The 27,033-nt window shown below is 38.9% G+C and overlaps 1 protein-coding gene and 1 pseudogene across 2 annotated transcripts in view; both read right to left on the bottom strand.

Annotated features, from left to right (window-relative positions):
* The window catches only part of SH3GL3 (SH3 domain containing GRB2 like 3, endophilin A3), a gene marked incomplete at its 5' end in the record, with an annotated part of 149,625 nt that overhangs the window by 37,281 nt on the left and 85,311 nt on the right, over positions 1–27,033 (bottom strand). The window contains 4 exons of the mRNA XM_081230120.1: positions 2,672–2,805; positions 10,159–10,302; positions 12,868–12,940; positions 18,801–18,869. Of these exons, the coding sequence (XP_081086246.1) occupies positions 2,672–2,805; positions 10,159–10,302; positions 12,868–12,940; positions 18,801–18,869 (420 nt within the window). The remainder of the gene's footprint in view (positions 1–2,671; positions 2,806–10,158; positions 10,303–12,867; positions 12,941–18,800; positions 18,870–27,033) is intronic.
* LOC308615075 (ubiquitin-like modifier-activating enzyme 5) lies at positions 7,832–9,229 on the bottom strand (annotated as a pseudogene). The gene has a single exon. The product of its transcript is annotated as a ubiquitin-like modifier-activating enzyme 5 (transcript).

Genomic DNA, 27,033 nt, shown 5'->3' on the forward strand with positions numbered 1-27,033 from the left:
TCTCTTCTCTAGAATCATCTGTTCAATAATAATCTGTGAGCACAAAGGCTGCGCTAGTCATGCAAAAGTGAACAAAACATGCCTCCTTACTCCAAAGCACTTGCTGCCAAACAATAGAAAAAGAGAAGCAGTGATGCTCACAGCACAGGAAGCACAGAAGGAGCACCTGATTAAGCCGGGGAGAGAACAAGAGCTTCCCAAAGGACCAAACATCTGAGCTGAGATCTGCAACGTGAGATGACTTAGCCAGGAGAAGGTGGAAAAGGAGAAAGACAAAGAATAAAAAGAGAGCACAAAGCAAAACATCCCCTGGGGACTGTAAGTAATTCATTGAGGCCAGGCAGAGAGTTCAAGTGGGAAGGGGTGAGCGATCAACCCATAGAGAGAAGGAGGGGCCAGGAATTAGGGACTACGGTGCTGGATCTTTACCCTCAAAGTCAGTGGGCAGCTACTGGGGGCTTGTACCTTAGGAAGACTCTGGCTGTGGTGTGGAGAGTGGACTGGAGGGGCCGAGATGTGAAGCTGGGAGTCAAGGGCTGCTGTGCTGATGTGTTTAAACGTTAACCCGAAGAAGCCTATAGAGAGAAAGGGGAAGAAGGGAGATTCCGGAGAGAGGATGCCGGTGTGGCAAAGGCCCTGAGGAGATGAGGATAATGGACTCTGGGGCCCAGTGGAGGACTGGCCTGAGGGGAAGAGGGCAATGGGAGTAAGGAGCTGAGGAGGGTGCTGGGGGGGACTGGGGGTGGTGGTCAGGTAGCAGAATGTCCTGGGAGTTCCTGAACGGTTGCTTTCATTTTTCTTTCAACCTTCCTGAATTCCCCTCCATAGCCTCTGGTTTTGGTATAAATTCTAAATGCCTATACGGGCATCCAGGACTTTCCATTAGGAAGCTCTGGAATAGGGCCCAAGTATTTGCATTTCTAACATGTGGTGCTGATGCTGCTTAGGGACCACATCATGAGAATCTGGGCCTGAAGAAAGGAAAAGGGGACATCCCCAAGGCTTGGATGACTTCCAAGCTGGCCCAGGCTGCATTCAGATCACTCCTCAAGGCACCACCAGGAAGGTCTTCTGGGCAGCTTCTCAAGGGGGTGCCCAAAGAAGGTCTCGATGCAGCCTGCCCCTCCAGAGTAAGGTCCCTGGCAGGGTAGAAGTCTCAAGACTGTTTCTGCCTATCTGCAAAAGCACCACCAAGCAAGTGGCATGTGATTACCTACAGGTCCCTGAAAGTTCCCATGTATGCTCTGGAGGGCCATTTTTAACATTTTCCAGATACAAAATGTTGATTCATAGGTACTGATTTCCTTAAAAAGTAATGGAGGGCTTCCCTGGTGGCGCAGTGGTTGAGAGTCCGCCTGCCGATGCAGGGGACACGGGTTCATGCCCCGGTCTGGGAAGATCCCACATGCCGCGGAGCGGCTGGGCGTGTGAGCCATGGCCGCTGAGCCTGCGCGTCCGGAGCCTGTGCTCCGCAACGGGAGAGGCCACAACAGTGAGAAGCCCGCGTACCGCAAAAAAAAAAAAAAAAAGTAATGGAAAATAATGATCACTAGTGCAACGTATCAAAAGACGCAGCTAGGGAGTGTTCTAATTTCATGTAGCTGTCCAGTAATAGCCAGGACATGGAAGCAACCTAAGTGTCCATCGACAGATGAGTGGATAAAGAAGATGTGGCACGTATATACAATGGAATATTACTCAGCCATAAAAAGAAATGAAATTGAGTTATTTGTAGTGAGATGGATGGACTTAGAGTCTGTCAAACAGAGTGAAGTCAGAAAGAGAAAAACAAATACCATATGCTAACACATATATATGGAATCTAAAAAAAAGTTCTGAAGAACCTAGGGGCAGGACAGGAATAAAGGCGTAGACGTCCATAGAGAATGGACTTGAGGACACAGGGAGGGGGAAGGGTAAGCTGGGACGAAGTGAGAGAGTGGCATGGACATATATACACTACCAAATGTAAAATAGATAGCTAGTGGGAAGCAGCCACATAGCACAGGGAGATCAGCTTGGTGCTTTGTGACCACCTAGAGGGGTGTGGGATAGGGAGGGTGGGAGGGAGACACTAGAGGGAGGAGATATGGGGATATATGTATATGTATAGCTGATTCACTTTGTTATATAGCAGAAACTAACACATCATTGTAAAGCAATTATACTCCAATAAAGATGCTAAAAAAAAAGATGCAGCTAATATGGTATGATTTTGATAATCAAAAATCCAATACATGGAATTCGCTGGCAGTCCAGTGGTTAGGACTCTGTGCTTTCACTGCCGGGTTCGATCCCTGGTCGGGGAATTAAGATCCCACAAGCCGTGGGGTGTGGCAAAAAAAAAAAAGGTATTAAAAAATAAATAAAGGTTGCTTTAAAAAAAATCCAGTACAAAGTTATGCAGTCATTTTGTTATGCGAGAAATGACTGTAGAAATATGTATCTTGAGCTTGGCTTCTAGCTGGTTTCAATAAGGTACAAAATAAAGGCCTAACTGATCCTGGGACTCTTTCCCAATGAGCCAGGTAAACATAACTGAGTTATTTTTTTACCACCCACAATAAGATGATGCTTTCACTGAGTCGCTATAGAAATGTTCTCATGATTTTAAATAGTATAAACATCATACTAAATAGCAACAGGCAGATTTATAGCCTAGAAAACTTACCCCAATCTCTTTTAAATCTTTGTCTTGTAGTAACTGAAGTGGATCAATAAAAGTTTGCTTTACATTAATATCAAGAGAGTCTTTCACCTCAGCCATTAGCTTCATGGATTCGCCAACTTCTATCAATGCATTGCCTTCAACAGAAAATACAAATAAAAAACATTCTTTAGCAGACCTAACTCTAAGTTAACAGTGGTATTTATTTAATTTTTTCCCAAAAGTTTGTGATGATCAATGGTGTGTAACAAGGTCCTCAACTCTGGGACCTTTGAATCCTGACCCAGAGAAAAGAAAATGTAAAAACGAGGAAGTCTTTCTAAATATTTTCCACATTTTCCTCACTACTTCTGCACTTTCTCCACCGCATAGAATAAAACTCTGAGGCTCAGACAGACTGAGGCACTTACCGTATCAGCCACTAGATGGGGTTAAAGCTTCTTTTTTTAAACTGGTAGTTTTGTGAACTGGCACCAAGGGTTCCTTAGAGGCGCAAGAACAAAATCCGTCTTTGTAAACAATAAAAGGATTCATTCATCAGGGATTAAGTATTAACCAATAAAGATGACAATAGAAATAAATGAACAAAACCTCATCTCAGCTTCTAGCTGCTAGGTCTTCTTGAGGCCACTCCTTGTATTCTTGAGATGGTTCTAAGTTTCCCTACCCTTTCTGATGTCAAAGAAAGTCTGGCAGTGTCACACAGGACAGCCTTTCAGCAGGGTGGGAAGGGTCTGCTCTTGCCGTGAGGTCCAGGCCAGCCATGCCAGACTTGAGCAGCGATGGGCAGCTTAGCTGGATTAAATCCTGGTATTCGGCACCAGCTAACCTGCAGTAATTTGCAAGCAGGCATCCTGGTAGCTGAGCACTATGAGGGTTGCAGGTTTTCTAGAAGACATCTCTGGGAAATGCTGCACTAAACTGAACTCTTTTTCCTGTAGTTGGGGTTTTCCAAATCAATCTCATAAAAAGTTAGAGCTTGCGGTCTCTCAACTCCCAGGCTTGAAGAAGACCTGAAATCCCAGCCCAAGAATTAGCATTTCTAGCTAATTTTGACCTTCAAGTTGTTTCACCTACAAGTCATAGGCATGTACAGTTTATTCATCTGTAAAACAGGGATAGCAATATCACCTCACCTCACTTTTTATTTTTTTTAAGAAACAGCCTAGATAGTGTATGTTATAGGACCTTGCAAAATGTAAGTGGAAACCATTACTCCAAACCACAGCTGACCGAGACTCCGTTTTGGCGTATGGGTAGCTTTGTTCCTCCTGGGAGGCTATGTCTCCTTAACTAACTCCCCAGAGTCTGGTTCTAACTCATTCTGAGATGGAAATGAGAACATCCTTTCCTGGCCTGGGGACTCTTTCCTGCCCAGCTTGGTCAGAAATGGAGGATATGGCTTCTGACCCCACTGCTCACTCTGCCACCAGTGCCCACACCCCAGAATGTCAGTTAATTTAGCTTTGACGAAAACATTTCTAAATATGTTTCTTAGAAGGCGCCAAAGGTGACATTCTGAATATTCGCTGTCGCCTCCATGGGTCTGATATCCCCTCTCCTTGCTCAAGATTCCAAATCCACGAGGACGTGGGACTCAGCCTCCACCGGTGGAGGTCTCTGCACTTGAGGAAGGTTCTGTGTGGCCCCAAGAAGAAAGCATCCGACAGCACAGTCTCTTGCTCAGAACAGCAAGCAACCCCTCTGTTCCTAGTGTCTGTCCTCCTGATGTCAGCTCTCTCTCACTGGGCACCTAGGAAGCTACCAAACTGTCTGCCCTTCAAATCCCCTGCCCTGTCACCTGACCAGACGCACTGCAGGACTGTCCATGGATGTCAGGGCCTGCCTGGCGGTCTCTCCTGTTCCCTCCACTGGTCAGCCTTCAGGACAAGGAATAGGCCATCTTGGCCCCATTCACCCAGGAAATAAAATAAAATTCACATTATACTGCTCTGAAGGATACTGTTACCCTCTGTGACTAACTAGTGTTTTAACATACGGGATTTTTTTTTTAAGTTTTCCAAAGACTTTCCCCCCACTTTCCTAGATGAATGACTATGGCCTAATACCGGAATCCTCAATTTCCATATCTTGCTTTGCAACCACTACATGAGTAGCAAACGTGCCAAATTCTCCCGGAAGATTTAACATATCAAATTCGACTCATACCCAATATAATTTAAAGTAATCTCAATCAAAATTTAATAAATTTTTTGGGGATTCCCTGAGGGTCCAGTAGTTAGGACTCAGCGCTTTCACTACCAAGGGCTTGGGTTCAATCCCTGGTCGGGGAACTAAGATCCTACAAGCAAAAAAAAAAAAATTTAATTAGTTTCTTGTTTTTTAGTAGAGGGGACTTAAAATGACTCTAAGTTTCATCTGGAAAAATAAAACAGATGAGTATGTCCATGAAATTTTTATAACATCTAGGGGAAATTTTAGTTAAATATATTAAAATATATTTTAAAATGACAATATTTAAAACAACATGACACTTGATCAAAACAGGGTACAGATCAAGAAAACAGAAGAGAAAGACCAGAAACAAACGTAAAATATATAAAATTTTATAACAAAAAAGTTATAGAAAATCAGCAGAGAAAGGTTGAACTTTTCAATAAAATGTTAGGGCAACTAGCTATGTATTTGTGAGAACACAAAATTAAAACCCTATTGCACAGTACTCATCCATTAAATTCAGGAGCTTGGGAATTTAAAGGTAAGAAAAGAAAACATGTATGAAAATAAAGTATAAATAAACATTTACACAGCTTATTAGTGAAGCGGGGAGGAGCGGAAAAGTTTTTCTAAACATGATACCAAAGCCTTAAACCATAAAAGAAGACCAATGAGCCCCACTAAATAAAAAGCAAAAATCTTGTTCCATTAAAATGACCTCCACCTACAACATCAGAAGGTATATGCCTACCTGGGGCAAAACTTCATCAACATATGAGACAGACAAAAAGCAAGTATCCTGACCACTGAAAAAGCTCATAAACCAGTAAGAAAAAAAAATGAACACCTTAATAGAAAAATAGGCAAAGGACACAAATATACAATTCACAAAGATGATGACAAATGTGAAAAAAAAATCTACCTCACACATAATCCAAAAAATAAAGTTAAAACAGCCCCCAGATATCAGTTTTATTTGCTATAAATCAAATTATCAGTTATTTAAAAGGAAACTAAAAAGATAATTCCCAGAGTTAGTATCTGTGCTGAGAAACACACTCTCATACCTTCCTGGCAGGAGTGTCAATATGGTATAACCTTTCTGGAGGGTCATTTGGGACTATGCTTCAAACACCTGAAAAATAGGGCATACTTTTTTTTTTTTTCTAGTCAAGCACTATGGGTTTATTTAGTAATGTAAAATCCAGTGATGATTAATTTTTCATAGCTGCCTACATATACAAATTTTCATGGCATGCAGATTGTCAAGAGAGCTCTTTAGGTTACAAAAGATACTTGTTACCAGATTTTTTCTGCTAAAATAATAACTTTAATGGAAGATATAAGACAAAAAAGATTAGATAAGATTTGGTACAGTATAAGACACCAGCAGGGTACAGTGCCAAATTAAGAACAGAAAAAATGTCTTTAGAAGATAGCAGATTCTAATATGTATATGTATAACTGTTTCAATTTGTGTACACCTGAAACTAACACATATTGTAAATCAACCATACTCCAATAAAAAAATTTTTAAAAAAGGATAGTAGGTTCTAGCTATTTATCAAACTATATAAACTTATAAGTAAAGCCTTGCCAAATTAGTGTACCAGAGGTACCAAATTAGTATACCAAAGGAGCGGGACTTAGAAAGACTGCATTTCTTTTTTGAAATTCAAAGCATCTCTAGGAACTAGAAAAGTTATTTTACAGATGACTACACTAAAATTTTAAACAACAACAAATGACCTACTAAGGCAACGTAAATATGTTTCAAGGCTAGAAAAACTATCCCCATACTTTCCTGACATCACTCTAAACATAAGAATCGCAGTATGCTAAAATCTCAAAGCTAATATATTAAACATATTTGATATTTGGGGCTTTCTGAAATTACTTTTAGAATTTTACTTTACAAGTGGGAAATGCACTATTAATTTTTAAATGACATTTTCCTCCTAGAGATAGAATTTAGACATTTATATCTTTTCAGAGCAAAGAAGTCATCAGGAGACTAGCATAGTACCAGCCTACAGATAATGGTTACACACGCATGTGTCTTTATTAGTCTCCAAACCATTAGGAATTTATTTCAAACAAGGTTCTCTAAGCCTTCATTACTTGTATGCAAAATCCAGAGAAAACCAGTTTATCAAATTACGATTTCGTGGTCACGATCAGGGAAAATGATACTCTTCCCTGTGAAGAAATACATGTCAGTGGTTGCAGAGGCAATTTAGACCTCTTTTATTGTCTGTTACCCAGGACAAACCTTTGCCAATATCTAATTACCCACGGAATCAAATTTAAATAAAATAAAGTATTAGAAGGTAGCCCATATGATGGGTATAAAGTAGACGATCTTAGCCTAAATTTATCTTTTGCTCCTCAATAAAGCACACTGCCTCAGATATATGTTCCACAGATGATATGCTTTTTCTTAATCAGTGCAGAAATATAATTTGTACATCCTGAAAATATCTTTATCTGTCTATCCATGAAGAAAGCTTCCTCTTATTTGCCTCTGTCTTGTTTTGAATATATAATTCAGAGGTTTACAAACTTCCAATGACTGTTTTTCAGCTTGTGTTTCATCAGGAAACATTTGAAAGGATGTTTTTATTTTCTAGATTTACTATTTGAAACTCATTGCTGCTCAAGTTAGTAGTAGTGGGCAGTTTTCCTGTAGAGAGCAATTCCAAACACAATGAGTAGATGCCTGCTGGCTCTAATCAATAGGTTGTACCTCTTGTCCTTTCCCTGTATTTGACCACACACTATTCTGTTGTCCATGGCCTCAGGCAAATCAAATTGGTCCTTTCTTCCCACCCCTCCCAAAAGGCAAAAAACAGTTCAATGGCTAAGTTTTAAATAAGATTTATAACTGCCTGCAATAATCCTTTGAAGTTTTCTTACTAGAATATGAAACATGAGTTTTAGGAGAGTTTCTGATTTAGTTGAAGTGGGAGGGTGGGGGGGGAATAACAAGCAATAGTCACACTATTTTTAAACAATATAACAATTCAGTGAAGATTATACATCAACTGATGTTCCCCTAAGTTTTCTCAGTTTTAAATGATTTTCTTTTTAATTGCTAGGGAACAGGTTTAGACACAGGAAATAAAATACAGGCCAGTCCATTATTTACATGTTCTTCATCTTGGCCATGAGGTCTTCCAAGCTTTCACCAGAATCTTCCACTGTTACTTCAGGTACAGAATCTTCTTGCTTTGGGGGAACTCTATATACCACTGTAATTCCTTCAGGTAAGTCAGGAATTGGACCTGAAGAACTTTTCAATTCCTCTTCTGAAACCTCAGGTACCAACTCAATACCCCACACATTGTTGTCACGTATTATCTCTTCCTCTTCTTGAACAACCTTCTGTGTGGGCAGTGCTGCTACCTTTTTCTTATATTCTTCCTGTTGCTTAATACAATTTCTGTCATCACACTGAGGATTTGGCTTCATGGACACAGTAGGGAAAAAATCCTGCATTGCATTGTATCCAAGGTAAAAACTAACAGTACCAAAATTTAACAGAAACTTTAACACATTTTGTACCAAGATCCCAGCAACCACTCCCATAGTGGTAGGAAGACTGGCTGCACAAACACCTTCTCGTTTCAAAGTCTTCTCATCAATATTTGCAGCAACTACAAGCAGTGGAGCACACGCAAAACAAGCAGATTCTCCAGGAATTATGAGCTGTATATGCCCTGAAACTGCATTTTCACTGACCCCAGACTCCATCCATGTTTGTCCAAGCTCATTACAAGCTGTATTTATTGTCATTCGAGCTTCAAAATTGTCCACACAGCTAAGAACTAGGTCAACAGGTTTTCCTTCTTCTAATCCACCATTACTTATTCTATTCATGAAACATTCAAAGCTTTCTACTGTGGTTATATTGTAGTTGTGTACTTCAAAAAGAACATCAGGATTAATGTTCCTCAAAGTATGTTCTGCTGCTTGAACTTTACTTAATCCTGCTTGATGAGGTTGGAAGAAAAGTCTATTTATATTGGCCAGTTCCACCTTGTCATAGTCAAAGAGTAGCAACTTACCAATGCCACATCTTGTCAGCATTTCAGCAGTCACACTGCCAACTCCACCAACACCTACTATTGCTACAGCAAAGGCGCGGATTTTCTCATAGTCACTTACAATTCCCATTCATTTCAATGCCATCAGGAGGCTGTAAGGGTTGGAATTCACCACTTCGGGGCTCATCTTTTCGATGCGGGCCCGACCGCCTCCTCCATCGCCGCCCCCCAGGGCCCGGCGACTTCTCTCCTGGGCCAGTTCCTGCTCCAGCTCCTCGACCCACTGCTGCAGCTGCTCCACAGACTCGGCCATGGCTGGGACCCTGGCCACTAGTGCTCCCAGCCCCGGTCATCGACGTCGCAGCCGCCCCATGCTGTTGGCCTGCTGGGCCCGTGAGGGGTATGTGAGGAGGCACCTCGCGGTGGTCTTCCTAGCCCACAACCCTGAGGAAGCCCTCCCAGCGCCTCCCAGACTGACAATCTCTGCTGCTCCTGTGGGCCTCCCAGACGGGCATACTCTTGACTCAGCAACTTCACTACCAGGAATTTCATCTAAGAACATAATCTTGGATATTCCCAAAGCTTTATCCATGAAAAAAGTGCCTATCGTAAATGCTATGTAATTTTTTTTTCACATAAAGAAGAAAAATCTAAATATCCTTAATGGGATTGATTGAACAAACTGTGGATACATGGAATATTATGCAGCCTTTAAAAACAATATGGTAGAAGACTGTCTTATGACATGGACCATGCTATAGCCAGTGGGAATAAGCAGATTACAAAAGGGAATTAGGGTATGTATACTATAACCCCATTTTAATTTTTTTAAAGGTGTATGTGAATATATATAAGAATAAACAAAAGGTATAAAGGATATACAGCAAAGTGTGTAATTGGGCCCATCACTGGGTAGGTAACTATGGGTGATGCTGGCATTTTCCTTTATTTTCCTTGCCTATGTTTTCTAAACTTCCTGCAATAAACATGTATTACTTTTCTTTTAATTTTTATTTATTTATTTATATTTTGGCTGTGCCACTCGGCATGCAGGATCTTAGTTCCCCAACCAGGGATCACACCCGCGCCCCCTGCATTGGAAGCAGCAGGGTCTTAACCACTGGACCGCCAGGGAATTCCCGAACATGTACTGCTTTGATAATATGAAAAAAATAACAAGCGTTGTTAAAATGAAGGTTTTGTGCATAACCTAAAATCGACAAAGGATGCATTCTCAGCTCTCCCAGGTGATGTGGGAATACTCACCAAAAGTGGAGCCTTCCCCGAGCTCCTTTCCGTATTTCAGCATGCAGTCGCCCAGCAAGCCTTCCGTCTGTGGGTACCCCGTGGTTTTCACCTGTCCTCGGATCTTCGACACAGTGTTCAGCATTCCTAGCTTAGCTCTGTATGCTTAAAAACATTATCATTTGTAATTCCTTAAAATGGCACGGCGGAGAGACAGGTACATAGCATGTAACAAACGGGGCTGGAGAAATCAAGGTCACCCTAGACAAAATGTCAGAGCCCTGAGACAGGAAGGTAACTTGTGTGACCAAGTTACTCGCATGGTTTTCTAGATTCTTAACCAGGGTGGGTGCTAAGGGCACTGTTGCACAAACATGATGAAAAATAGAAATTATGGCACACACTGTTGACTCCCAAATAATAGTAACTGGAGCTCTCATTACCCCACCCACCGCTTACCCACTGAGTCAGACACTGACATCTGGGCAGACAAATTTTCCTGGGGAACAATTGCAAACTAAGAATAGAATTGCTGAGGTGGATGTTGCAAACCAACTGGTGGTTAATAGCCCCCCACCCCCAAGAGTGTATCCAGACTGATGATATTTAACTTCATGGTACAGGGCCACTGCGCTGCACACTCCTGTCTAGGAAGCCTAACCAGTAGGAGACAGATGCCCACATGGAGAACCGGAGTCCATGTTGATGGTCCCTCAGGTGCAGCTCCACTCCTGGACCCAAGGGAAATGATAGGTGGCCACTAAGTACTTTCTCTGACTTAGGCCATGAGTGTTTACTAATCCCAGCTCTGTGTGACACACCATGCTAATTACTGGGACTCCAGAGAGACCTAAGACAGCCTCTGTCCTCAAGGAGCTCGCACTCTAGTTACTGGAAGGCAGAAAATATAAGATGCAATTATGCAAATAAAGTCTTATGTGGTGTACAGAAAGAAAAATATAACAATACACTGAATAAAGATGGAAAGATGCCCCCCCAAAAGTGCAGAAATAGTGTAAGATGAAGAAGGGGGAATGCTTATTATGGTTTATAACCAACAGATAAAGAGTAGGCTGCTTTGACCAAAGAAGAAATTAATACAGGACAAATCAGGAAATACCTAGGGGGAAATGTGACTATGAACTGAACACCAAGCTAAGGATTTGGGAATTTATTCTGTAGGCTAGGTGGTGTTTGAGATAATTTTAGGTTGTAAAGGGGTAAATTTTTATTGTCTTTTATTTTAATAATTACATATTTATTTTAAAGTATTCTAGACTAGTGCTTCTGAAACTTTAATGTGCATGTAAAGCACCCAAGGATCCTGTTAAAATGCAGAGCCTGGTGCAGTCAGTCTGGGATGAGCCCACGTTTCTGCATTTCCCACAGTCTCTCAGGGGATGCCGATCCTCCTGGGCCATGGACCACACTTTGAGTAGCAAAGCTTTAGACACTCACGGTGCCAGTCTTTTTGAATCTTGCCGACTTCATCCTTGAAGCACTTATCCTCCTGGTCCCCAGGCACACAGGCTTCACTCTCCCACCACAGACACACACACACACACACACACACTCTGCTCCTCTTCCCCACTGTCAGGGCGGGATGTGGGATGCAGCAGTCCTGTGACTGAGGGCCACTAAATGGAATGAGAGGCTGCTAGGCCTCCCCTCCTCTTCTCCAGGAATAACCAGAGGTGTCTGGCCAAGTGGACACTTTCATTGTTGGCCAGTACCTCCCTCCCCCATTCCAGTGTCAGCTCATTAAGGGCAGGTTCCCTTCCAACTCAACTGTATATCCCAGGACCCAGGAAACCCCCTTGCCTAGAAGGAGCATTTGCTAAATATGTGTTGACTGATTCATCAGGAAAAGGGACTTGTGTGGTTCAATAACTGACGAGGCCCAGGAAGAGACATATAATTATGCTTTTTAAAACTATAATCAGCTGTACAGTTTTAAAGAATTCTATACCTGCCATCCTGCCTGGACATAATATTTTATTCAATGTATGTTTTTAAATTTATTTTCTAGATTTTCAGATGGTTGGATGTGTGCTGATTCCTACAGCTGAGGGAATCACGATAATTATGTGCAAATAATAGATTCATACAAAGTAAAGCCAGATTTGGAAAGCCACAGAATTCAAAGCTTGGACGCCCTCTATTGGTTTCTATAGTTTAGAACTTAGGAAAACTTCATCAAGGGATGCTGCTTCAATACCTAGGAGTGAAAGACCTCCTGTCCAGAAGCTGCGGTAACACTGGACCTTCTCATGTTTCTCATGTTTATCGTACCTCACTTCATCAGCATTTAAGCCATGAAGTGAAAGCCATTTCAAAGTCACAGGCACCGTTAGAACAGGATGGCAGAAATTTAAAAAAAAAAGAAAAAAAAGAGGAAACAGCTGAATAAGAAAACACGGACAAAATATTTAGTGGGTTTCTGAAGCATCTCATAAAAAATGTCTTTGCTTAGCAGTGTCTTGCTGCTAAGACCAACACTCCACCCAAATAACGTCACTATAGTTCACAGAAGTGTCTGCTCTGTTTGTCATCAGCTAGGATTCACTGCAACTACCTTGTCACTCAACTTAAAAAAACTGAATTTCATTATTCGGACACAGAGGACATTGTTTCTAGATCACGTCAACCATATGCTCAGTAAACCTGGGTTATTAGAATCTGTGACAGCGAATGAACAATTGAATATTTCAAGACATTTTCTAACTTTACCTGGATTCGGCTGAAGATATTCTGTGGCTTTTGAAAGAATTTCTGCAACAGCTTTATTGGTAACATCTATTTTCTTAAAAAAAGAGAAACACATGAAGATCTTGGTAAATGACAAACAGTGAATTCTACAGAAGAACAGAGAAATAAACTTGATCAATTTAATATATATAACACCCTTATAATGATTTTAATCCAAATGGACATTTTCAACATTTTTGGAAGAGGTAATATTTTCTTAACTTTTTGATTCTGGGACATCCTTCCAATAATTGCTCCTCCCAATGATGGTGGAGAAGACTAACTTCTTATTCAACATTAAAATGAATATTAATGTAATATTTAGGAAACTTGGACAAGTTATTATGCTCCACTAGATTATTGGTTGTGCGTGAAGGTCTCTCAAAACCAAGACTAGACATTTCTGAGCCAAACTTTCCTTATTTGCTGGGTGAACTTGAATTTCTGTACTTGTACAAGGATGCCATAATAAGGATTCATATGAGAAACTACCTCAGTAAGCCAACGACAAAAGAATCATCATCACTTGTATCAATATTATCACTGAAATACATATTCTTCTGTTCTGTGGGCAGAAGATGCTAATAACAAAGGTTTCGCTGCCAGGTTAAGACTGAATCTTTCCTTCCTCAAAACCATTCCTGGATACTCTGTCTGTTGGTTAACCAGAAAATGAATGTGAGACTATACAATAAAAGTTAACTATGCACATTTCAATAGCTTTACTTTATACCATCAATAGCCCAAAAGAAAATGTTTTAAAGGAAAAGGAGATCCCATTCACAAGAGCAGCAATTAAAAAATAAGCAATAACGAGGAAGAAATATTGTGAGAAATGTACAATACATACTTGAAAAGCCGCATTCCTAGATGGGAAAATTCAGTTTTGGAAAGATGTAAATCCTCCCCCAATTAACATGTAAAAGTAATTCAAAGCCTATCACACTTTCAATTTTTTCTTTTTTTTGGTTAAAACTTGGCAAATTAATAATAAAGTTAGATTCATACATCACACTACATGCAGAATTAAAAATATGGACCTAAAAACAAACTGTATAAGTACTAAACTATACAGGAGAATATTTTGAAATACTGGGGTGGAAAGGATATTCCAGGCATCACCAAAATCCAAGCATCATAGATGAAAAGACCAAAATTCTGACTCCATAAAATTTCAAATGGAACGGTGAAAAGACACAATATACGAACTTTGATAAAAGTGGTGAACAGAAACTAAAATGCAAAAAAAAAAGGGTTAGTATCTATTATACTCCGTACTCCCATTAAAAAAAAAAAAAAAGCAACCGACTAGAAAGAAGGCAATCTACAAAAGAGGAGAAATACAAGTTGCTTATAAACATTGACAAAATATTCAGGAAAATTATAAATTAAAAGGAGATACTTTCCACTCACCAGATTGACCCCCAAAAAATCTTAATTGACTAGACCCCATATAAGGTATTATACAGGTGTGGAGTAATGGGCCCTTTCATATACAATAGGAGTGCTAAATGATACGATCTTTTTGAGATCAAGGTGAAGTACCTATTAATGTACCATCTATCATACTTCCAGGGGCTTAGCATCTAGAAACATACCAATAAACTGCACGGAGGTAAAAAGATGTTTCTTAGAACATTTTACATAGTCATAAAAACTGAAAACAACTTAAATTACAATCATAAGAGATTGGCTTGATAAATTGTGAAACATCCAAATAAGGAATACTCTTTAATCACAGAGGGAAGACGTCCCCTGTGCATTGCTAAGGAAAAAAGCAAGCTGGGAGTGATGTCTAATACAAAAAAACTCTTTTTTGTCATTTGATCTATGATCTGTTCAGGGTCAGAAGCTTTCAACGAAGCACTCTCATCCAACCTGAAATTGTATTTGTTCCCCTTAGCTGAATGCTTAAATTTGGGGCCCCAGGAAGGTTTAAAAAGACAGAACAGAAATGAAGAAATGAATCAAACCCATATTACTGATACACGTGTGCTAGCTGTGTGTGTGGGAATGTGCCTGTGTGTATGTGTACTTGACTTGGTAACGAGTTTTGTAAACTTTGAACTCTCTTCAGTATGTTCAATTGTTTATGAAGATCTTCGAAATGTTTAAGAAAATTTGATAACTTAATGTTTATATTTTATTAGAGTTACAAGAAATGTAAGTGCATAGGAAAATCCTGTTTTAGATTTGATGTTAAGTTTGTGGGACTCCTATGCACTGCATTTGTATTGCAGGAATTTGCATTAAGGGAATTTGCTTAATTATGTAACTAGTTTGTGACAAATGTATAAGGATTTCATCTGTTCAGCTTATGACTTAATGGAAACTAAAATGAAGATTAACTAAAAATGATCATCACTTTTACACTGGAATTACTAAATTTATAAATAAAATCCATATGTGCAGTTTAAGGCTTAAGAAGAACTAGGTTTTTTATCGTATAATATCGCTTATATGTGGAATCGAGAAAAATGGTACAGATGAACTTATTTGCAAAGCAGAAATAGAGTCACAGATGTAGAGAACAAACTTATGGTTACCAAGGGGGGAAGGGAGGGTGGGATGAACTGCGAGATTGGGATTGACATATATACACTACTATGTATAAAACAGATAGCTAATGAGAACCTGCCATGTAGCACAGGGAACTCTACTCAGTGCTCTGTTGTGACCTAAATGGGAAGGAAATCCAAAAAAAGAGGGGATATATGTATACATATGACTGATTCACTTTGCTGTACAGCAGAAACTAACACAACATTGTAAAGCAACTATACTCCAATAAAAATTAATTTTAAAAAAAGAAAAAAAACTAGGTTTTAGATTTATAACTTTATATATATTCAATATTAATTAAAACACAACGTAGAGTGGTCATTCCATGTATACAACCCTCTTTGGACATGAAAAGCCACCAGGTATCTAGGAGTCACCTCTGAGGGGTGAGGATGAGAGGAGGTAGAGGCGGGAATACTTTCTACTTAGACTCTTCTATTTCTTTTGGGAAAAAAATGCCAAGAAACAAATGGCCTAAAACTCACAGGCCTTGATGTACACATACTGGTGGTGCTTCCAGGACAGCCCAGGAATCAATACAAGGAATAAACCCTTTACAAATTAAAGAGGATGCCACTAAACATGCTGGCAAAAATAAGCAATCAAGTTGAACACTGAAAAAAATAACTCACGTAGTTTAAAAACAAAAAAACTAAAAACAAAACCTCCCTTCTAGAATAACTGGGGACATCGGGGGGTGGGTATGTGTGTTCGGGTTAAGAAAATGCAATGCAAATATCTCAGCAAACCATCAGGACAAACAGGGGAAAGCAGAGAGGTGAAACTTATTTTTGTAAAGCCTACCTGGTGTGAGGACTTCTTTGTTGGTAGATTAAATGTGGAATTTCCATCTGTGTTGGTACCCTACCCCTGAGGTGCCCAAAGCCTGTGCCACTGACACTCCCAGACCTCAGCCCTTGGGTTAGAGAGCTGCTGGCAGCCCTGATTTCTGACACCTGTTTTAATAATAATCTTTTTTTTTAATTTAAAGAATTGGGAGATTGAGATTGACATATATACACTAATAGGTATAAAATGGATAACTAATAAGAACCTGCTGTATAAAAAAATAAATTAAATAAAATTCAAAAAAAAAAAGAATCCACATCTGTCATTATATTCTTCTTATTCCTTGTGTAGTTTGTGTTTTCCCTCTTCCCTCTCTTGCTCACACTTAGTAGAGGTGGTCTTTCAAAAAAAACAAACGAACAGTTCTTGGTTTTATTTATTGATTCTACCTTTTTGTTATTATTGTTTTATATTTTATTAATTTCTCATTTATCTGTATTGATTTCTTCCTTCCACCTAGAGTGATTTACTTTGCTGTTATTTTCCTAGCTTTTTTGCTTGAATGATTTATCCACTCTCTTCCAACATTTATTTTCTATTAAATGCATTGAAGACTTAGCCATATATCACGGGTTTTGACATATAGAGTTCTCATGACTAAGTGATCTTTAATTTTACTTTTCATTTCCTCTTGAAACAAGAATTATTTTTACATGTTCTTCCATTTCCAAACATCCAGAATTTGGCAACTATACCTTCCTTGTAATCCTTGTGTTCTATGATTTTACTTTGAGAAATTTGTTGAGTTTTTTTCCCATAGCCCAATAAATAATTGATTATTGAAATTGTTTTAAAGAAATTTGAAATGAATTCTCAATTTGAGGAATGCAGATATCTATATTATTTACAATCAAAGTTGTCATATTTTATGAAAATTCTCTATGAGCCTATCTATTATTTAATTATCTGTTATTTTATGAGAAAGGTATGCAAAATCTACTCTGATTTTTGTCAGTTCTCTATGCATCGACAGCTTTTACCTTACATATTCAGATGCCATGTTAAATGATGCATAATGGTTCATAACTGTTATAATTTCCTGATAGATTACATGATACATCTTTCTATAATTTTTTAAAACCTTCTTTTTCCTTTTAGTGGCCTCATATTTTACCTAATTCACCTCTTCTAGAAAGTCCTTAAAACTTCTTGACCTATTAAATATTTCCATGCTTTTCACTGCTGTAATAAAACAGATAATAGACTTTCTTTTTGTATTTCTTCTGTCACTCATTCAGGTTTTGGGAGGGAAAGGAAGTAAACAAGAGGGGTCTCAGTCCAACAACCGAAACTAAAATTATTGAAATGTACTTTTAAACTTAACATCTCAACTGAATCATTTTATTAGTAATACAGTTACACAAATATCTTTATTTATCAAGAGATTTTTAAAGTAATTTTAGGTATGCCAATGATGTTTAAATGTTCTATGTTTTTCAATCTTCAGAAACTAACTTTTTCCAAAAGCAAAACAAATTAAGCTTTCTATCAAGGCCTTAACATTTCTAGAAAATTAATTGTGCTCACCCAGAAAATAAGAAGCTCCCTGGAGGACAGTGTGGCCAGGTCCAGGGTATCCTGAAGACAGTAACCCCTACACCCCCAAGGCACAGTCTGGGGCTGGATTTCCTTCCCCAGAATATGCTGAAAGCTCTACTACCTGCTATAGCCTGTATCCTCCATGTTACACCTGAGGAAAGATGCTTTGCTTTCTCTCTGCTCTCTCTCACCTGGGGACTCTAATTATTAAAACTAGGCTATGTTTAAAGGTCCCAAAACAAAGGGGAAAGGACCTGAGGAAGCTGATAATTAGTGATGGTCCCACTTCTGCCTCCACCTAAACTACTTCACACAGTTGACCAGGAAGCTTGTTCAGGGACTGAGACTCTACAGTCTTCCTTTGTCATGTGTTAACAATCACGTCTGTAACGTGCTCATTGTATTTTTTAAATGCTTTCATACACATTAATTTTTCTGCATAATTCTCAAAACATCCACATGAGGCAAGCAGAGCACACATTATCATCCTTGTGTCACCCGTCAGGAAAGTCTGAAACCAGCTTATCCAAGTTGATTGACATGGCTGCTTCCAGTGGATAAAAATTACTTTTTATGCAGCTGCTGCAACACGTGGGAACAGGGTCAGAGTCTTCCACACATTAAATCAATATTTATATATTAGAAGAGCCTCCTCCCCGTAATACATTTCGACTCTCCAAGATATTAAATCACAATCACTTTGGCCTAAACTGTTTGCCAAGATGGACCATCTTTTGAGCATTCTGACTCTTGTCCACTAGAGGGAACCAGTTAGCCACATCCCATCTCCCAAGGTCCAGGGTCTTTATTTGGACCTTGAAGAATGAAAGAACTGCCTTTTGGATTCCATAATCCACACCTGAATTCAAACATCCTAGATCCCCACTCTAATATCCTTTACAGTATCAGTATATCTCATCACAATGAAAGTCAAATTTATAATTTACATTAAAACGTTCTCTTACCCTTTCCATGTCAAGAAATTCATCATCTAGTTTCGTTCCTTCAACGCCACTTATTTTTTCACTAAACAGCTGTAGAAATAAACACAAGTAATTGTACGGTACAATCATTTGTTATCACAGTATTTTACCCAAATTATTACAAACAAAAACAAAAAAACTCAGGTTCAGCTTGTTGGATTTTTTTCAATTAAGTTCTTTAAGAAAATTGTTGGAAGGAGTAACCATAGCTAAGAACATGGGAAGATACACATTCCTCACTCATTCAACAGATATTTATTATGCACCTACTATATGTAAAACACATGGTAGTTGCTCTAGTAGAAACAAAAATAAGATTAATCCTGGTCATCCAGGAGCCCACAGCTCAGCAAAAGAGTTCATATACCAACAGTCAACTAAAATACAAGGAGAGGGCTTCCCTGGTGGCACAGTGGTTAAGAATCCACCTGCCAATGTAGGGGACATGGGTTCGAGCCCTGGTCCGGGAAGATCCCACATGCTGTGGAGCAGCTAAGCCCGTGCGCCACAGCTACTGAGCCTGCGCTCTAGAGCCCACAAGCCACAACTACTGAGCCCGCAGGTCACAACTACTGAGCCCACACACCACAGCTACTGAAGCCCACACGCCTAGAACCCAGGCTCTGCAACAATAGAAGCCACCACAATGAGAAGCCCACACACCGCAACGAAGAGTAGCCCCCACTCGCTGCAACTAGAGAAAAGCCCGCGCGCAGCAACAAAGACCCAACGCAGCCAAAAATAAATAAATAAATTTATAAAATACAAGGGAGAAACAATAAGAATACAAAATAATAGTACAGAACACAAATTGTTGTAAACATCTTAAGTGATAAGCATTTCAGTGATTCATAGAAAGGATTCTGTGAACCTACAGTGTAAAGGGTAAGGGTGGGGATCATCCAGGACTTGTTTCCTAGAAGGCTTGGCATCTGAACTGGCTTTTTAAGGACAGGGGACATTTCAACAGGCAGGACTGAAGGAAGGCCTCTGGTGTGAGGCGGCATGAAAAAAGACCCAGAGGCAGCAATTTGTAGGGCAGTTTCTCAACCTTGGCACTCTGATATTTAGATCAGGTAATTCTTTGCTGAGGAGACTGTCCTGTGCATTGTAGGATATTTAAAAGCATCCCTGGCCTCTACCTACTAGAAACCAGCAGCACACACAACCCCACTGTGAAAACCAACAATGTCTCTGGACAGTTGAGAACTACTGGTATAGGACCAAGTGTGCTCAAGAAACAGCAAGAAATTTGGTTTAACGGTAATGAATGGTACTCAAGGGAGAATGAAGGAAAATAAAAGCTGAAAGGTAGGCAGAGGCCAGACCACACAGATTCTCAAATGCCAAGGTAAAGTGTATGATTGAGAAGTCCCTAGAGTTTCTTCATCAAACAATGCAGTTGGAAAACCTTTTAGAAAACCAACTTTGGCTCCAGTATGGGTTGGATTAGAAAACAAGGAGACTGGATGAGCAGTGGAAAATGTTGTCACTTTTTTTAGAAAAGTACACATCTACAGGATTTGTTTACACCTTTAAAATACTTATATGAATATAAAACTCAGTAGTAAAGGGAGGTGGGTACCACCAATTAATGGTAAAAAAAAAATTGTAGGTTGTTTTAAATGTTAAGTGTGGTTTTCTGCTACTACTTACACTACTTACCAAAAAAAGGCTACAACTCCCCATCTTCCCTGTTTCTATGTCTTTGCCATCCCTCCTAGACAGAGCTGGAGTCTATTTCCACCCTAATGAATCGAGCTGGGCACGTGACTTGTTTTGACCCATAAAAACAAGCCTAGGCTCGACAAGATCTTGTGTGCTTTCACTCGTTCTCTTGAAACCCTGCTGCCACCATGTGAACAAGCCTGAGATAATTTGCTAGGTGGTGAGAGACAAGTGGCCCCAACACCTTCAGTCAGGACAACCAGTTAATTCCCCAAACCAGAGCTCTTTAGTTTGACCTGCAGCTGACTGCAGACACTGTGAAAGCCCAGCCGATACCAGCTTAATCTGCTGGCCCATGGAAGTATGGGTCATTTACATGCTCATTGTTCTAGACCACTAAATGTTGGAGCACTTTGTTACTCAACAGAAGCTGACAGATACACTAAGACAATAGTTTTTGTTCTCAGGCTCAGTATTGAAGTCAGAGAGGATTATTCTAATGCCTTGATACCAGGGGTAACCTTCAACAAGAACAATTGAGAATCCCATTGCCATACACCAAGCAGTGTTTGAAACAGATATCCATCAATTAAGTCCCCCAAATCTCTTTTCGTTCAGTAGTGAAATCATTTAAAATATTGGTTCTTAACTTTGGAGGTAATTTTCTGAAAATTACACAACCACACCCCAGGAAAAACCCTCCACGTTCTGTTGCATGGTAAATTGCAAAAATGGCCGTAATGCTTTGCAGTTCCTCCCATCAAGATATGGATTTCATTTATCCACCCATAACTTGCTTTGGTCAATTGAATAGAATGTAAACAACCCTGTGTGAGTATTGACTTTGGACCTTATAGATACATTATAGCTATAAAGAGACTTGGTAGATACTTCTGCTCACTCTCTGAGGTCCACTGTGACCATCTCTATGTGAATAAGCCTTAGCTTGCCTGCTAGAGAATAAAGACCACTTGGAACAGAGATAGCCATCCCAGCTGAGCCATCCCAGAGCACCAAAACCACAGCTCACCTGACCACTGACCACCAAGAGGTCAGTGAGCCTGAGCCCAGCTAAGATCAGCCAGACCAACAGACCCACCCAGTAAATCCCAGCTCAAATTCCTGACCTACAGAGTTATGAAATAAATAAATGGGTTTTGTTTTAAGTCAGTATGTTTGGGGGTGCTTTGTTACACAGCAAAACTGACTGATACAATTACCTGCAATTTCAGAGGGCTACTGGAAACACAGAAGCCCATGCATATATCCTTGTTTTAAAATATCCCTTTGAAAATCCTTCTAGTATTGAGAGTTAGACCTGAAACCTACTCAGCCTGAATCAGTTCTCACTGGTTCAGGTTATACTTGTTCTATTTTTAGAAATCAGAGTGTCCAATAGAAGGAGTGTTCCCACTTTTAAGAACAGAAACTAATGAGATTAATATTTGTTTCTTATTTGGAAGGAGACACCAATATGGGATTTTTTTCAACAGAAGTCATGGTTAAGAGTCATGATCATTCCTCTGTTTTTCCTGAATTCCCCAGTGATGTTCAGCTGTTTTGAAAAGTAAGTATAAATAGACGCATGGTATTAGCTCTTTAGACCACTTGACGATATTTAATTCTTCATCATTCAAGAAATATTGTTGAGCATCTACTATGTGATAGGGAGACATAAAGATGAGAAAGACAGGGGCGATCACTACAGGGCTCCTGACCTCATTCCAGAGTTACAGAAACTGCAGCCCTATTTCTTTTAAGTGTTGGAAGCTATATATAAACACTGAAGCTTCTACTTATGGTCAAAATGACTAGATAAACTCAAGTATGATACATGGCCTATGCTCCCAATACATAGCAATGAAAGATTAAGTATCAAAAGAGAAAACCAAAAAGATAAGCAATGCTTAAAAAGAGAATAAAGTTTTTGTGCTGACAAGAAAAGGAACAGAACCATAATATGGTGAGCAGGGTTGAAGCCTCAGTCTTGCTGAGCTTCTTGTCTGCCACAGGCTCTGGCAGCCAGCAGTCTGGTTCCTTTTGGGTAAAAAGGGATCTAAAGTGTTCCATGAGACAAGAATCTGGAATCAAGCTCTGCTCAAAGCCAGGGGATGGGAAGGAAAAGGAGGCTGGAAAAAATATCCAGATGCAAACCACTGTCCGAGGCTAGTACGTTTGGGAATCTGCAGGCTCATGGAGACTGGAGAGCAAAGAACCAATCAAGTTACCACCTCCACCCCCCCCACCAGCTCTGTGGCTAGATTGAGATATCCCCAATATCACCATAGAACAGAAACCATAATTCAGCATCTGGGCCTTAGGAAGCGAGGTGGAAGAAATTACAACCCTTAGATAGAAGGGTGCACAGAGGGATTACAAGTGACAAAAAGACCCCCTCCCCAATTAAAAGTAAGCCTCTAAATCTAAATTCTAAGACACATGAATCAATATAACACCAAGTAAGAGAGCCAACAAAATCACAGATCACAACATGAATTTACTCCTGGTGAAAATAGTTTTATGAAACAATCTGACAAAGAATTTATATGTTTAGACATTACCAATATGATAAATGAAGGAATAACTTCTATTAATAAAGAGCAAGTAATTACACAAAAGGAGGGGATTCTTAAATAGCTCTACAAAATTAGAAATCTTGGAAATAAAAAAATAGATAGTCATGAAAATGAAAAATTCAAGAGATGACATAAACTCTAGACTGGGCATAATCAGAGAGAGAACTGGTAAACTGGAAAATATGACTAAGGAAACTTATCAAAGAACAAAAAATTTTAAAGGACAAAGAAGTCTTACTTTTTAAATATGAAATGTCAATGAATATGGAGCATAAGTGAGAGGCTCCAAGATATACCTGATAGGCATTCCAGAAAAAATGACATCATATGAGAGAATCAATATTTTGATTTAATAGCTCTTTTTTTCCTACAATTAAAGGAAGATATGAGTCTACAGTTTGAAAGTGCACTCAAGTGCTAAGCAAGATAAATATTAACTCATACCTAGACACATCAAGATCTCAAGAATAAAAATTTCTAAAGCTACCACAGGGGGAAAAACAACCAACCAACCAAAGCAACAATAAAAATGACAGATTTCTCTCTGGCAAGAATAGACACCAGGATACAATGGAGGTAAAGCTTCAAAGTGCTGAGAAGAAATAAGTGAAAATCTAGAATTTTATGTCTCCCTAAACTGTTATTTAATAAAGAGAACAAAATAAAGATATATACAGACTATCACAGTCACTAATAAAAGTAATGCTAAAATACTTCATCAAGGAAATAAAAATTGAACCAAAATGGAAAGTATGGATCACAAGAAACAATGGTGAGAACAGGAATTGAAAAACTCTGGTGGTAAATGTAACTATTGATTAAAAAACAAACAAGGAAAAGGTAAAATTAAATCCTTAAGCAATAATAACATAAGGATTGGGAAGGGTGTTCAGTGGATATTTTGAACAAGCTAAGGTTTGCCTGTATTCAGGAGGAGGTGGGAAATGGGCATAACTGTAACATTGTTATAATAATGTATGAGAAGTATCTGCTTTATATAATTAATGGTAACTACTAAAAGCATAAACCAATAATATACATATAATACTATGTGGGTTATAACATAGTATCCATACCAGCACATTTGGAAAATCAGTGTTTTCCAATCCAAAAGAAAACAAAGGCAAAGGATATGGAGGGGAACATAAAAGATGACCAGTGGAAACTACAAAATAAGACAGTAATCAGAAGTCCAAATAAACTAGTAATCATTATCTATGTAAATCAATTCAATTCAACCCATGAAAGGATAATTAATAGAGTAGATTTTTTAAATCCAGCTATATAAAGTTTTTAAGAGACACACCTAAAACACAACGCACAGAAAGAGTGAAAATAGATACATTATACATACTAGGAAAATACTAATCAAACTAAACCCGGTCAACAATAATATCAAACAAAAAAGACTATAAGGCAAAGCATTAATAAGGATAGAGACTTAACCTAATAATAAAAGGAGCAATCCACCAAAATTCTGTTATAATATAATCCACCTAACAGCATAACTTCAGAAAAAAAAAAAAAAAGTAAAACAAAAACTGAAAGAAATAACTGAAACTAACAAATCCACAATCATTATGGGGATTTTAACACAACTCTATCAGAAAACTGACAGATTAAAAAAAAAAAACTTGGAAGGGATATAGATGGTTTGAATGATCAAATTAATAACCCTAATCAAATATGCACGAATACATATATCCCTCCGGTCAATAAACAGACAATGTATAGTCTTTGCAAGTATAGATAGAACATTAGAAACACTGACCATTTACTAGATCACAAATCAGTCAGTACCACAAAGAACATATTTTTAACCATAATGCAATTAAATTAGAAATCTACAATATAAATAACTATGTAGGTATAAAATTTTAGAATTCAGTCCTAAATTACGATGAGTTTAAAAGGAAACCCTAAGAGGAATTAGCAAAATAATAATAATAACAATAAAAATACTATATGTCAAAACCTGTGAGATGCAGCAAAAGCAGTGTTTAGAAAGCACTGTATTACTGTATTTTTTTAATTCATTTTTTTAAAAATCCACCTCAGTGTTTCAAACTGACACATATCATTCAATCTAATTCAACAAATATCTGAAAGTCTACCAACTAGGTCAATATGCTAGAGATACAAAGATCAATCAATGTACATTCCAGCCACTTACAGGCTCATTGAGAAGCAAAAGTAAATGGCCACAACACAATGAGATGCACATAAGAGAGATGCAGAATTTGCTGTTCAAACCCAGATGGAAGAAAGCAAATTAAATGGATGAAAAGATGCCAAGAAATTTCCAGAAATGAGCCTAGAAGAATATATGGAGTGCACCAAGGAGACTAGAGAAGAAGTGGCATTTCTGGCAGAGAGAATAGCATAGGCAAAGGCATATCTTATTAAAAAATATATATATATACATATATATATATATATATATATGTATGTATATATGTATATATATATGGGCTTCCCTGGTGGAGTAGTCATTAAGAATCTGCCTGCCAATGCAGGGGACACGGGTTTGAGCCCTAGTCTGGGAAGATCCACATGCCGCGGAGCAACTAAGCCCATGCGCCACACTACTGAGCCGGCGCTATAGAGCCCGTGAGCCACAGGTACTGAGCCCATGTGCCACAACTACTGAAGCCCGTGCGCCTAGAGCCCGGGGGCTCTGCAACGAGAAGACACTGCAATGAGAAGCCCGCACACCACAAGGAAGAGTAGCCCCCGCTCGCTGCAACTAGAGAAAGCCCACGCACAGCAACGAAGACCCAAAGCAGCCAAAAATAAATTAATTAATTAAAATATATATATATATATGAAGGCACTTAGGAAACAGCATAACAATACAATAAAGATAATGAACATGGAAATCTGACCCCAAATGACAATGAACATACAATCATATAGGCAGAGGTCAGATTATGAGGCTGAATTTAATCCTGTGGGCAATGGATTTTTAAGCAGGTGAGTGATATGACTGGGTCTGCATTTCAGGAATATTACTTGAATGGTCCATGGGAGAATGCACTGCAGGGGAACCAGAAGGTGGACAAGGAGATCCACTGGGAGATAAGAAGGGACACACACAAGATGAAGAGGTCGACTGGGGAATAGTGTCTAAATTTCACTCTAAAACTCTCCTATCTTCTTCAACTTTAAACACAAGTTGCCCTCACCTATTCAGCTTCTCCATGCCCAAACATTGCTTTTGACCTGGGCTTACTAGATGGAAGTTGCGAATCTAAAATACACATAGCTAAGGGAATGTGTCTCGTGTGGTCTTCCCCTGGTGAGAAAGAGGATTATGCTGCAAATTAGACCTATCACAGGATTGCGTGTTGCTATAATCAGAGATAAATCTTCATTCACCATCTACTTCTTGGTAGGCTCCAATTTTGTCAATAATAGGAAAATAAAAACCATTTTCAAAGACTACAGTCAAGCAGTGATGTAAAAGAAATTTATTTGGGGGACATGAAGCTTTTGCATTTGGCTTTTCGTCTAGATGTGCTGGGGTTTTAGTGGTAAATGTTAACACAGCCTTGGCCTTATTCTTGTGCAAAAATCTGTTTTCAAAGAAACCTTGGCTTCTCTACCTTCTACCCTTTTATGAAGCAAGAAAGTAAACAGCAAGAAAGCCAGAACCTAGGAGAAAATGTAAAAAAGCAAATGTTATACCTCAGGATTTTAGAACGTGCTCTAGAACAGTATTTTCCAATATGTGTGCCACAAAACACTAGCTGCACAGGATATGAATAAAGGTCAGACAAAAGAACAGCTCCTTCACCATATAAGTTTGGAAACATGGGGATAAACAAAATTAAGCAGATTTCTTAACTAAAACACTTTTCGGAGACTTTAAAATGTAAATGGGCATTGCAGATTTCCAAGGGGGTGCATATAAAATAGAGCATTTCCCACCCTTATGTGGTCATGGGAGATGTCTCATACAAGGAAAAATC

This window comes from Mesoplodon bidens (genome assembly GCF_964165515.1).
Source record: "Mesoplodon bidens genome assembly, chromosome: 3".
Classification (NCBI taxonomy): domain Eukaryota; kingdom Metazoa; phylum Chordata; class Mammalia; order Artiodactyla; family Ziphiidae; genus Mesoplodon; species Mesoplodon bidens.